The following is a 14,412-nucleotide window of genomic DNA, read 5'->3' as shown; positions in this document are numbered from 1 at the left end:
TTCTAGTGTCCCGGACAATGCCGGTTCGTCGATTTTCCGTAAAACGTTTAAATTACAAACAGGAATTCTCGAATTCAATTTTGATATGTTTTATATTGATCTTAATTCAATTCAATTTGATTTGATTTATATTTTTTTATTTTGATTTGATTTGATTTGATTTGATTTGATTTGATTTGATTTGATTTGTTTTTGATTTGTTGATTTGTTTTGCTTGGATTTGCTTTGATTTTGATTTGTTGATTAGATTTGATTTGATTTGATTTGATTTGATTTGATTTGATTTGATTTGATTTTGATTTGTCGATTTGTTTTGCTTTGATTTGATTTTGATTTATTGATTTGATTTTGATTTTGATTTGATTTGATTTGATTTGATTTGATTTGATTTGATTTGATTTGATTTGATTTGATTTGATTTGATTTGATTTGATTTGATTTGATTTGATTTGATTTGATTTGATTTGATTTGTTTTTGATTTGTTGATTTGTTTTGCTTGGATTTGCTTTGATTTTGATTTGTTGATTTGATTTTGATTTATTGATTTTGATTTGATTTGATTTGATTTGATTTTGATTTATTGATTTTGATTTGATTTGATTTGATTTGATTTGATTTGATTGATTTGATTTGATTTGATTTGATTTGATTTGATTTGATTTGATTTGATTTGATTTGATTTGATTTGATTTGATTTGATTTGATTTGATTTGATTTGATTTGATTTGATTTGATTTGATTTGATTTGATTTGATTTGATTTGATTTGATTTGATTTGATTTGATTTGATTTGATTTGATTTGATTTGATTTGATTTGATTTGATTTGATTTGATTTGATTTGATTTGATTTGATTTGATTTGATTTGATTTGATTTGATTTGATTTGATTTGATTTGATTTGATTTGATTTGATTTGATTTGATTTGATTTGATTTGATTTGATTTGATTTGATTTGATTTGATTTGATTTGATTTGATTTGATTTGATTTGATTTGATTTGATTTGATTTGATTTGATTTGATTTGATTTGATTTGATTTGATTTGATTTGATTTGATTTGATTTGATTTGATTTGATTTGATTTGATTTGATTTGATTTGATTTGATTTGATTTGATTTGATTTGATTTGATTTGATTTGATTTGATTTGATTTGATTTGATTTGATTTGATTTGATTTGATTTGATTTGATTTGATTTGATTTGATTTGATTTGATTTGATTTGATTTGATTTGATTTGATTTGATTTGATTTGATTTGATTTGATTTGATTTGATTTGATTTGATTTGATTTGATTTGATTTGATTTGATTTGATTTGATTTGATTTGATTTGATTTGATTTGATTTGATTTGATTTGATTTGATTTGATTTGATTTGATTTGATTTGATTTGATTTGATTTGATTTGATTTGATTTGATTTGATTTGATTTGATTTGATTTGATTTGATTTGATTTGATTTGATTTGATTTGATTTGATTTGATTTGATTTGATTTGATTTGATTTGATTTGATTTGATTTGATTTGATTTGATTTGATTTGATTTGATTTGATTTGATTTGATTTGATTTGATTTGATTTGATTTGATTTGATTTGATTTGATTTGATTTGATTTGATTTGATTTGATTTGATTTGATTTGATTTGATTTGATTTGATTTGATTTGATTTGATTTGATTTGATTTGATTTGATTTGATTTGATTTGATTTGATTTGATTTGATTTGATTTGATTTGATTTGATTTGATTTGATTTGATTTGATTTGATTTGATTTGATTTGATTTGATTTGATTTGATTTGATTTGATTTGATTTGATTTGATTTGATTTGATTTGATTTGATTTGATTTGATTTGATTTGATTTGATTTGATTTGATTTGATTTGATTTGATTTGATTTTATTTTATTTTATTTTATTTTATTTTATTTTATTTTATTTTAACTTGTATGAAATAATTTTGGGTTGCCTTGTATTCTAAGCAGAATAACAAGAATTCAAGGCTGCTAGTACAATACATCTCTAGTCGAGAAAAGTCAAAGAGTATGTTTGTGCAAGGCTAGCCTACTAACCATGTGTTGTTACATTTGTCTTTCTGCAGTTATGTCAAAAAGGGTTATTAAATATAAAATAATATGTGATTCAAACATGGAATAGAAATATGGGCATTAGGTCTTTTATTGCCCATCAGTGAACCATAAATCTATAGACATAAGGTTACTTATGTTCAATAATTTAATTTTAATAAGCATACCAATTGGCTAACCTATAACATTTAATTTGAAACAGGAACTTAAATCTGGGAGAACATATATAATTTAAAAATTGTAATTGTTACTGATTTTGAACAAGCTTTTAATTACTGGGAGTACTATTATAATGGTACACTGCCTTTTTGTATTTTTGTTAAATGATTTTGTGCCAATTTGTCGAATCGTCATAACATACTGATTTATACTTTGTACCTTGTTCCAAAGTTGTGCTGGTTCCAGGTTAAGGGGAGGGTTGAACTCTCATAAATAGATCTAACCCTGAGCCATTCATGATTCTGTACTTGCCTGTCCATAGTCAAGAGCCGTTAATTCAGTGGTTGTTCATGTTGTTGTCTGCTTTATTTGGGATTTCTTGTTTAATGTTTTGTCATAAATCAGTTCATTGTTTTTTTACTTGGATTTGTTTCACATTTTGTCATGTACAGGTTATTTATCTCTGAATGAAGAGATATTGATGAAGGTTGTATGACAACCTACAAATGAATCTACTTTATTTGTACTCCTTAGACGGCTGCTATATTTTATTCTTCCTTTTATTCTGTCAAATTTTATCTGGTCATCTTGCACTGTTCAAAATGACAACAAGTGGATTGATTGTTGGTTCATTAACATCCAATGGCAAATAATTCATGCTATAATCAGAAGCAAAGCTGCAACTAAAAGTGTAGGATGGCTGGACTGCTATATCAGAAAAGTAAATAAACCTGTATTCTTTGTATTACACTAAATTATGTCTTCCTAGATATCCTTGCCAGAGTTTGACAATTTTGCTCAACTTGTAGCTTGAAAAATACATGGTGAATACTTTATACTATCTACATCGTAAAAAAATATGTGAAATTTCTATTTGGGGAAATATAAAGTGGTGATCCATCTTAAACCAATTGAGGAACATGTGCATCTTACTGTAGAACACACCAGTACTTTGGACCAGGTGAGCTGACAATTGAATTGTATGACCTACATATATATATACAGCTAAAACAAGGAAAACAGAAACTATATTCACTAAATGTATTTATTAATGTATTGTAAATATATTTTATAACATAAATAACAATTAAAATGTATAAGATATCAACATTAAATACAAAGGCATAGAAAAACTAATACACATGTACAAGTAAAATACATTGACAGAATGGAAGTAATCTTTCCCAAAGCTCATATTCTCTAAAACTGACAGATTATACCATTTATTGGGTCATGTTAGGTTTTATTCTCAGTTGAAGATCTAGAAGAAATAGTTAAAATATTTAATGAGTTCTTGGTTAGTATCTTACTATCCTGTACAATGCATTCAAATGAACTAAAACATTTGCACAGGGTAAAATTGATGCCAAAAGATATGTAATTATATTGAAAACTTCCCAAAATGTGTATGTATGATACAGTATCTTTTCGTTCCTTTTTAAATTCATAGTTTATGATAATTTTATCATTTTTTTTTAAATGATAAGAAATTAAAAAAAAAAGCGCCTATGTTTAAGTATGGAATTAGATAAAAAAAAAATGTTTCAATTTTAGAACCATACATATACAGTAATATGCCATGCCAATCAATTACTTTTGCTTGCCTTAGTCATATAAAATTTAAGAATACTATACTGGACTCAGAAACCAACCAATGAAAATGCCAGATTCAATGCTTTGAGCACACAATTTGTGATATGAGTACTTAGCAAAACTTTATGACAGAAATGCCAGGTATAAAAATGCCAAGAGATTCTGTAAAAAAAAAAAATATTTTATTTAAAATGCCACAGATTTTTACATCATTGTTTTTTTCTTCAATATTTTATAATTTTATAATTTTAAATTACATTTGTATTATATTACAAGTTATATAATGTTTTGAGCAACAACAAAGAAAAAATTCTGAAATTGAATTCAAATGTTTTGGTTTATTTACCTAAAATATACAAAGAAGTCTTCGATTCAACAAAATGTTTTGCTCATTTAAATAGGCACATGTATAACAGATAAAGCACTTTAATGACCATACTGACAATATCAGATACTATAAATAGTCTACATGAGATTGAAGCTCATTTATTGCACATTTGTAATTTATATATGCAGCTTAATATAAAATAAACAATAAAAGTATGAATAGTTGATTACATGTGAATAAATTAACAAAATGAAAGAAAAAAAACCATTAACAATTTTCATATCAATCAGTCAAAAACAATATGTTAAATGTAAACACTTGTTGTTTGCTCTATGGTCGGGTGGTTGTCGCTTTGACATATTCACCATTTCCTTTCTCAATTTTACTTAGTAAATAAACACAATAGTTTAAGTAAAAAACAAATTATAAGTATGAAATTCAAGCATTATTGTTGTGTCTGTTGATTTAATGAAGTACCTAAAGTTAATCAATCTAAATTTAAAATCTATGAAATCAGCTCCAATGCCTAGTACAAAAAAATAATCCTTTCCAACACTGGCAAGCAAAAAAAGCAAACTACTTTTTTATTAGCATAACAAAATATAAATAAAACAGAATTATATATTTCCAGCAGTCTCAGGGTGTTTGGGGTATCAGTTGTTTTGTCCTTGTATATAAGGGCAAAATTGTTTGATCTGGTTTATCATTTTTTAAGAAAGAAAACCTGCTTACTTTTATTTTTAAATAATAGAACATTTTACTAACATGTCGTATAAGTAACAACCTTATTTCAGAACAATAATATCATAAGCAGTTTTCATTTGTTTAGCATTGCTCATTTCATTAAATCACCCAAGTCTATGAAACTTATTTTAGTTTGAGTCTTAGGAAAATCTTTATAATTTTTAAAAAAGGATGTGTTATGCTAAAGTGTTAAAAGTCTCTTAATTCAATTGGATTTTATATGGCACTGTGTTGCACAAACCCTCCTAACATATTACTAGCTAATTCAGACTTCATTTCAATACATGTTTTGGGTTTTGCCTAGCCAAAATGTAGATGACGTCATTATAGATTAAGAATATAGAAGGCATTGCGTATTATTAGAGGATCAATGGACCAAAGAGTTCTTAAGTTCTGATTAATTCCTTAAAAAAGTAGGAAATCAAATTGTTTTACACAAGTTTTAAGATGTAGAAGTTATTTCTGTATTTGTTTGGTCGAATATCTATCATTTTGAATATATAGGAAAAATTAAAAGCACAAAATAACATCCATATACCATTACAGACATTTTTTAAAACTTTAAATTTCCACACATTTGTGTATAATGTAGTTTTGTTCAAGATTCTGTTTTAACAAGGACTGTCTTCTATGGAGGTGGCGCTGATGGCATGCCAGTTTGACCCTGTGAAGGATATGGAGGTGCACCACTTTGCTGTGTGCCAGTTTGACCCTGTGCAGGATATGGAGGTGCACCACTTTGCTGTGACCCTACTTGTGGTGGAGGAGGTCTACCTGGTGGTACTCCTTGGCCTTGTGGGTAGGGTGGAGCACTACCTGATGGTGGTCCACTCTGACCTCCAGGATAAGGTGGTCCACCTGGAGGTCCACCTCCTTGTGGAGGCCTTCCATTAAAGCTTGCTTGGCCAGGATAGCCAGCTTGTGGCATTGCCTGCCCTTGACCTTGAGGATACCCTGGTTGACCTTGAGATTGCTGAAATGAAGGTGGTGGTTGACTAGGAACATTTGATTGTTGTCCTGGAAGTTGAACGTTTGCTTTAGCTGGTTTTGGTTTGACACCATGAGCTTTCATGTATTGAATTATTTGATCAGGTATTTCTGCCAGTACTTCTTTAGCTAATGCTGCCTGTGAAATATTCATATTACTACCAAACTTCCCACCAAGAAAATCTCTAAATGGAACAAACTGAAACAAAAATTCATATTCTGGAAAACAAATAATAGAACAACAATGAGCATGCTCAGATACCATAGGAACTCATTTAAATGTTATTTAAGAGTAGACCATCAATAAATAAGGAGGTTTAGTCGGGGTCCAATTTGGTCTAGAAAATGGACTGATCATAAAAGAAGGTGAATTTGTTGTTAACATAATTGAAAGCAATCCACAAAGTACAAATGTAATATCTTGAACTAGAGGCTCTAAAGAGCCTGTGTCGCTCACCTTGGTCTATGTGCATATTAAACAAAGGACACAAATGGATTCATGACAAAATTGTATTTTGGTGATGGTGATGTGTTTGAAGTTCTTACTTTACTGAACGATTTTGCTTCTTACAATTATATCTATCATGAACTTTGCCCATTAGTAACAGAGAACTATATTTGGTAAAAATTTACATAAATTTACCAAATTAATGAAAATTGTTAAAAATTGACTATAAAGGGCAATAACTCCTTAAGGGGTCAATTGACCATTTAGGTCATGTTGACTTATTTGTAGATCTTACTTTGCTGAACATTATTGCTGTTTACAGTTTATCGCTATCTATAATAGTATTCAAGATAATAACCAAAAACAGCAAAATTTCCTCAAAATTACCAATTCAGGGGCAGCAACCCAACAACCGATTGACCGATTCATCTGAGAATTTTAGGGCAGATAGATCTTGACCTGATAAACATTTTTTTCCCATGTCAGATTTCCTCAAAATGCTTTGGTTTTTGAGTTATAAGCCAAAAACTGCATTTTACCCCTATGTTCTATTTTTAGCGGTGGCGGCCATCTTGGTTGGTTGACCAGGTCACGCCACACATTTTTTAAACTAGATACCCCAAAGATGATTGTGGCCAAGTTTGGATTAATTTGGCCCAGTAGTTTCAGAGGAGAAGATTTTTGTAAAAGATAACTTTAATTTACGAAAAATGGTTAAAAATTGACTATAAAGGGCAATAACTCCTAAACGGGTCAACTGACCATTTTGGTCATGTTGACTTATTTGTAGATCTTACTTTGCTGAACATTATTGCTGTTTACAGTTTATCTCTATCTATAATAATATTCAAGATAATAACCAAAAACAGCAAAATTTCCTCAAAATTACCAATTCAGGGGCAGCAACCCAACAACCGATTGACTGATTCATCTGAGAATTTTAGGGCAGATAGATCTTGACCTGATAAACATTTTTATCCCATGTCAGATTTCCTCAAAATGCTTTGGTTTTTGAGTTATAAGCCAAAAACTGCATTTTACCCCTTTGTTCTATTTTTAGCCGTGGCGGCCATCTTGGTTGGTTGACCAGGTCACGCCACACATTTTTTAAACTAGATACCCCAAAGATGATTGTGGCCAAGTTTGGATTAATTTGTCCAAGTAGTTTCAGAGGAGAAGATTTTTGTAAAAGATTACTTTAATTAACGAAAAATGGTTAAAAATTGACTATAAAGGGCAATAACTCCTAAACGGGTCAACTGACCATTTTAGTCATGTTGACTTATTTGTAGATCTTACTTTGCTGAACATTATTGCTGTTTACCGTTTATCTCTAACTATAATAATATTCAAGATAATAACCAAAAACAGCAAAATTTCTTCAAAATTACCAATTCAGGGGCAGCAACCCAACAACCGATTGACCGATTCATCTGAAAATTTTAGGGCAGATAGATCTTGACCTGATAAACATTTTTACCCCATGTCAGATTTGCTCTAAATGCTTTGGTTTTTGAGTTATAAGCCAAAAACTGCATTTTACCCCTTTGTTCTATTTTTAGCCGTGGCGGCCATCTTGGTTGGTTGACCAGGTCACGCCACACATTTTTTAAACTAGATACCCCAAAGATGATTGTGGCCAAGTTTGGATTAATTTGGCCAAGTAGTTTCAGAGGAGAAGATTTTTGTAAAAGATTACTTTAATTAACGAAAAATGGTTAAAAATTGACTATAAAGGGCAATAACTCCTAAACGGGTCAACTGACCATTTTGGTCATGTTGACTTATTTGTAGATCTTACTTTGCTGAACATTATTGCTGTTTACAGTTTATCTCTAACTATAATAATATTCAAGATAATAACCAAAAACAGCAAAATTTCTTCAAAATTACCAATTCAGGGGCAGCAACCCAACAACCGATTGACCGATTCATCTGAAAATTTCAGGGCAGATAGATCTTGACCTGATAAACATTTTTACCCCATGTCAGATTTGCTCTAAATACTTTGGTTTTTGAGTTATAAGCCAAAAACTGCATTTTACCCCTATGTTCTATTTTTAGCCGTGGCGGCCATCTTGGTTGGTTGACCGGGTCACGCCACACATTTTTTAAACTAGATACCCCAATGATGATTGTGGCCAAGTTTGGTTTGATTTGGCCCAGTAGTTTCAGAGAAGATTTTTGTAAAAGTTAACGACGACGGACGACGACGACGACGGACTACGACGGACGACGGACGCCAAGTGATGAGAAAAGCTCACTTGGCCCTTCGGGCCAGGTGAGCTAAAAATTATAATATTCAGTGGTTGAAAGCTACCACCATACCAACTTCTACCAAAAATAACAATTTTGCATATTTTCACACATATTTCACAGTGGAACATTGAGCTTATGCAAGAACCACAAACATTTTGTGTTGTTTTAGACATTGTTTTAAATTATGTAGTTGTTCCTTGCAAGTGCTCTTTGGTTGAAGATAAAATCAAAGCGCTGGATAGCACCTGTGGAAAGTTTTCATTGGTAGATATGTATCATTAATTTACAAATATGTTGTAGATGTGTATTATTTGAAATATGTACTTCTTCACAGCTTTGGTGTTTTTTCCTAAACCATTGTCTCATAAGCAATTATAAAAAAAAATAGTTCATGTTTGTCATGTAAAATTTTGATAACTTCTATTGCACCCTTACACTGTATATTTAAACTAATCAAATATACAGAAAGCTCTGTAAATTTCTTTCTGTGCTCATTCCATGTGAAGGACCTGTGATTTAGGCATTTTTTTTTATCAAGGTCCTTCATATTTGTTTTCAGTAAATTGGATTATTACTAATAAAGCAGTTAGTTTTCTTGTTTGAGCTGTTCCACATTATTTATAATTTTGTAGAAGGGCCGTTTTCTGTGATGTCACATCATAAATGAAAGTCATCACACAAAGTGTGTGTAAACTTACCTGAACAATGTCTCTCACTGCATATTTACCATTAGAACATAGTCTTTTATCATCTGCATCTAATACATCCATAGCTACAGTAAAACAAATCAATTTCAAAATGGTTTCATGTTAGATACAAATAAATGTGAAGTCATTTTTCGTAAGGAATTGTAAATCTTTTTTGTTCCCTGTAAATCTCTGCAAATTGACCCCAAATAATATTGCCTGGAGTCATTTCAAATAACATATTCAGAGCATTAGAATAAAGACTTTGAAGAATATGTGAATTTTAGCCTCAATAACACAATTGTTTTCAATGCAATGTCATACAAGTGATTTTTCAAATTTTGAATAAATTAAGTGTTCAAATAACTTTTTGGTAGACAGTTGTGTTTAATATCATTTCTAACCATGAACAAGTCAAAAAGTAAAGATTTTGATTCAACAATGATTTTTTGTAAAGCTCAGATAGTTTGAAGATGAAATATGTTTTCATTTGAGGGCATGAAATAACCCATCCTCTGCTCTTTTTTTTTAAAAACATCCTACTTTTTTGGTTTAAAGAAAAAATAATTCATATAAAACTTGATTTGACTTGTCATGGTTTAGAGCTTGACTTGACATGTGTCTATTGTTGACAACTGTATTTTTCCCTTTAGACATGTTAGATGTCTTTTAATTATTTGAAGCTCTGTATTGCTGTCTAATTGACATATTACCGTATCTCTTTCCTTCATCTTACTTATTTGACACCTTCATCACATAAATAAGTATGGCCAAGTTACTGACTCATGAACTTAATTTATTTAAAGATATTTATGATATTGTAAATTTGTTTCATTCTTTTCAGAGGCATAATTGTATCAGTGCATTAGTCATACTACATTTCAATAATTTGACAAAGAGTTTCAGGCAATAAAAATCTTACCATCGAATTCTGCATTACCGACTCCCACGATGATAATAGACAATGGAAGATTGGAAGCCTGAAATTAAATAAATACTTATTCCTTAAATCAATAGAATTCAATCTTTTACTGTTGAAGTGTTTCCTTATGTACCAAGAGCCAAAATGTTTGCTTAAATTCCAAAAAGAATGTGCATATACTATAATTTTAATCTGGTGGGAACACCAGTCATGTGATTATTTAAATAATAAAATACAAGATCATATGAACACCTTTTCTTTTGTCAAATGTAAAATACAGTTTTGTAAATAACATAACATGTTTGTTTAAAAGTTATTCATATGTATACTTTGAGGAAAAGGTAAAATTTATTTATCTTCTCCAATATGAAACATGTGTCCCTTATACTTAAGAAAAAAACATGGTTCCCATTCTGAGTAGAAATTTTACCCCATATTCTAATTACAGAATACCAATGAAAATAAATTACTATCAAAGAAGGTCATGCTCTATATCACGGAGAGTGTTACATATGTAGTAAAAATTGGTGGTGCTCTATATCATGGAGAGTGTTACATATGCAGTAAAAATTGGTGGTGCTCTATATCATGGAGAGTGTTACATATGCAGTAAAAATTGGTGGTGATCTATATCACGGAGGGTGTTACATATGCAGTAAAAATTGGTGGTGCTCTATATCACGGAGGGTGTTACATATGCAGTAAAAATTGGTGGTGATCTATATCACAGAGGGTGTTACATATGCAGTAAAAATTGGTGGTGATCTATATCACGGAGGGTGTTACATATGCAGTAAAAATTGGTGGTGATCTATATCACGGAGGTTGTTACATATGCAGTAAAAATTGGTGGTGCTCTATATCACGGAGGGTGTTACATATGCAGTAAAAATTGGTGGTGCTCTATATCACGGAGGGTGTTACATATGAAGTTAAAATTGGTGGTGATCTATATAACGGAGGGTGTTACATATGCAGTAAAAATTGGTGGTGATCTATATCACAGAGGGTGTTACATATGCAGTAAAAATTGGTGGTGCTCTATATCATGGATAGATTGGTTCCCTTCAAACTGACCCTAAACACAAAGGTTTTAAGTCAATATGATGAGGGGGTTTCCCCTTAAACTGATCTTATCATAAACTTAATACACTGTTGACACTGCCATCAGGAACAGCATGCCTAAATCCTGATTTTTTTAACTTCATTGAGCAAGACAAAAACTTATTCTTACAGTTCTGAAGGTTCCCTAAGCAACAGGATTTAAAACGTAAATTATAATAACCTTAACAATTGATTCAATAGTATTATGCAAATCTGTTATGACTCCATCTGTTAAGATCAATAATACGAAGTAATTGCTTCCATCCCTGTTGGTCTCGGCAAACCTTAAAGAGAGAAAAGAAGGAATACACTTTATTGAAAACATGTAAATAAATGAACAAACAAACTTTCATTATCTTTAATATTTTAAATTTTGTAAGATGATTTTTGGTCAAAAGTTACATAGGCGATAAAATTCTAAATGGCACCAATCCACATTGAAACCTGGTAGACCATATGGGCAATATAAAAATGTTAAATTTCTGAGAATGTGTATTTCTTGATAATGTGTGTCTAGATTTAAAATATTTAGGAAAAAATCTTAAAAATGAGACAAGCAGTGCAAGAACAAAGATTTCTAAGTTGCTATTGTTTTTGACTACTTTTGTTGTAGCATTATTTTCTTCAAGCCACATTTCAGAGGGGTTTTCTGTAACTAATGCCACAACATTGACATTTCATCTATATAATGTTTAACTTATATCAGTATCTTTCCAAATGATGCACACCTACCTTGCTACATGATTAATGACTGGAGAAAAATTAGTTGGTCCATATAATTGCACTTTTTGTAGAGCATTGTAGTAAGCTGATAGTATTCCCTGAAGTCCAGCACAATAAGGGTTCTGGGGGTTAAATGTCTGAAAAGAAAATCAAAATAAATAAGAAAATCATTTCCACAAAAGTAATAAAAACAGAAGTAAAATTGAGAATGGAAATGGGGAATATGTCAAAGAGACAACCCGTCCATAGAGAAGACAACAGCAGAAGGTCACCAACAGGTCTTCAATGCAGCGAGAAATTCCAGCACCCGGAGGCATCCTTCAGCTGGCCCCTAAACCAAATATATATACCAGTTCTAGTTGTACACAAGAAACTAAATTTAAAAAGAATACAAAACTAACAAAGGCCAGTGTTTGTATTTTAGTGCTGAATTTCATATTTGAATTTCTTTCATTGTTTTTCACATTTATCATGCAATAAGTTTTCTTGCTTAAATTAATTGTTGTTTAGGGGAATTTTAGCTGGCTATGTCATATGGGTTTACTTATTTTGAAGGCTATACAATAACCTATAGTTGTCATCTTTTAAATCATTTGGTCTGTGTTAGGAAGTTCTCTCATTGGCAATTATACCACATCTCCTTACATTCTACTGCATCCACATTATTCAAGCAGTATGACCTACATTCAATTAATAGTTTGATTTTTGCAAAGATCAGGTTCTACAAGGGTACATCACTGTTATTTTCGTGTAGTTTTGTTTCCACTTTTTTTTTTTATTAATAACAAACTAACCAATGGAAACTCATGTGATACTGATCCGTCTGGGAGTTTTGCACCAAATCCCAGCACAGGAAACTGTTTATCACTGAAAAATATATATATTTCATTTGAGTTATTACATTCCTTATGCTTCAATATTATATAATAACATTTTTTTTATTTTTCTCTTCTTTTTATTTATGTCGCACAGTGAAAAAACAGCTAGAAACAACAATATTTTTAATATCTGAGAGTAAGAATTTAATTTGAGCTTCCTAAGTTTGAAAGATAAGGTTTTCTTGAAGTAAGAGAAATGTTCAATTTTTTTTTTGCATTATTTTATTCAAGCACATATAAAGTTGTCAAAAACAAATCAAGTACAATGTAAAACAAATATCTAGAGGATTAATAAGATAAAGCATAATGTATTTACCTGTCATAATCCTGAATTATCTCCCCTACTGCCTGAATGGCTGCTGAGTATTGATTTGGTTTATATGGATTCAGATAATGGAATGTTTTTACCCGTCATAATCCTGAATTATCTCCCCTACTGCTTGAATGGCTGCTGAGTATTGATTTAGTTGATGTGGATTGAGATAATGTAATGTATTTACCCATCATAATCCTGAATTATCTCCCCTACAGCCTGAATGGCTCCTGAGTATTGATTTGGTTTATATGGATTCAGATAATGGAATGTTTTTACCCGTCATAATCCTGAATTATCTCCCCTACAGCCTGAATGGCTGCTGAGTATTGATTTGGTTTATATGGATTCAGATAATGGAATGTTTTTACCTCTCCTAGTCCTGAATTATCTCCCCTACTGCCTGAATGGCTGCTGAGTATTGATTTGGTTGATATGGATTCAGATAATGTAATGTAGTTACCTGTCATAATCCTGAATTATCTCCCCTACTGCCTGAATGGCTGCTGAGTATTGATTTGGTTTATATGGATTGAGATAATGTAATGTAGTTACCTGTCATAATCCTGAATTATCTCCCCTACTGCCTGAATGGCTGCTGAGAATTGATTTAGTTGATATGGATTAAGATAATGTAATGTATTTACCTGTCATAATCCTGAATTATCTCCCCTACTGCCTGAATGGCTGCTGAGTATTGATTTGGTTGATATGGATTCAGATAATGTAATGTATTTACTTGTCATAATCCTGAATTATCTTCCTTACAGCCTGAATGGCTGCTGAGTATTGATTTGGTTGATACGGGTTAAGATAATGTAATGTATTAACCTGTCATAATCCTGAATTATCTCCCCTACTGCCTGAATGGCTGCTGAGTATTGATTTGGTTGATATGGATTGAGATAATGTTATGCATTTACTTGTCATAATCCTGAATTATCTCCCCTTCTGTCTGAATGGCTCCTGAGTATTGGTATGGTTGATATGGGTTGAGATAATGAAATGTTTTTACACGTCATAATCCTGAATTATCTCCCCTAGTGCCTGAATGGCTGCTCAGTTTTGATTCGGTTGATATGGATTGAGATAATGTAATGTATTTACCTGTCATAATCCTGAATTATCTCCCCTACTGCCTGAATGGCTGCTGAGTATTAATTTGGTTGATATG

At 31.0% G+C, this 14,412-nt stretch overlaps 1 protein-coding gene across 4 annotated transcripts in view; it reads right to left on the bottom strand.

Moving 5' to 3' along the window:
* Positions 1 to 3,284: 3,284 nt before the first annotated feature.
* Positions 3,285 to 14,412, bottom strand: part of LOC134712692 (copine-8-like) — a 46,806-nt gene continuing 35,678 nt past the window's right edge. For 3 of the 4 annotated variants that reach the window (XM_063574486.1, XM_063574495.1, XM_063574515.1), the window contains 6 exons: positions 12,842 to 12,914; positions 12,057 to 12,184; positions 11,506 to 11,608; positions 10,221 to 10,278; positions 9,311 to 9,384; positions 3,285 to 6,104 (listed from right to left, as the gene is read on the bottom strand). In XM_063574486.1, coding sequence (XP_063430556.1) covers positions 5,547 to 6,104; positions 9,311 to 9,384; positions 10,221 to 10,278; positions 11,506 to 11,608; positions 12,057 to 12,184; positions 12,842 to 12,914 — 994 coding nt within the window. In that variant the 3' untranslated portion in view covers positions 3,285 to 5,546. The remainder of the gene's footprint in view (positions 6,105 to 9,310; positions 9,385 to 10,220; positions 10,279 to 11,505; positions 11,609 to 12,056; positions 12,185 to 12,841; positions 12,915 to 14,412) is intronic. The other variant, XM_063574505.1, reaches the window with a different exon arrangement.

Source organism: Mytilus trossulus, chromosome 1 (genome assembly GCF_036588685.1).
Source record: "Mytilus trossulus isolate FHL-02 chromosome 1, PNRI_Mtr1.1.1.hap1, whole genome shotgun sequence".
NCBI classification, from domain to species: domain Eukaryota; kingdom Metazoa; phylum Mollusca; class Bivalvia; order Mytilida; family Mytilidae; genus Mytilus; species Mytilus trossulus.
Note: the sequence above shows the minus strand (reverse complement) of the source record. Positions and strands in the feature narration are given on the sequence as shown.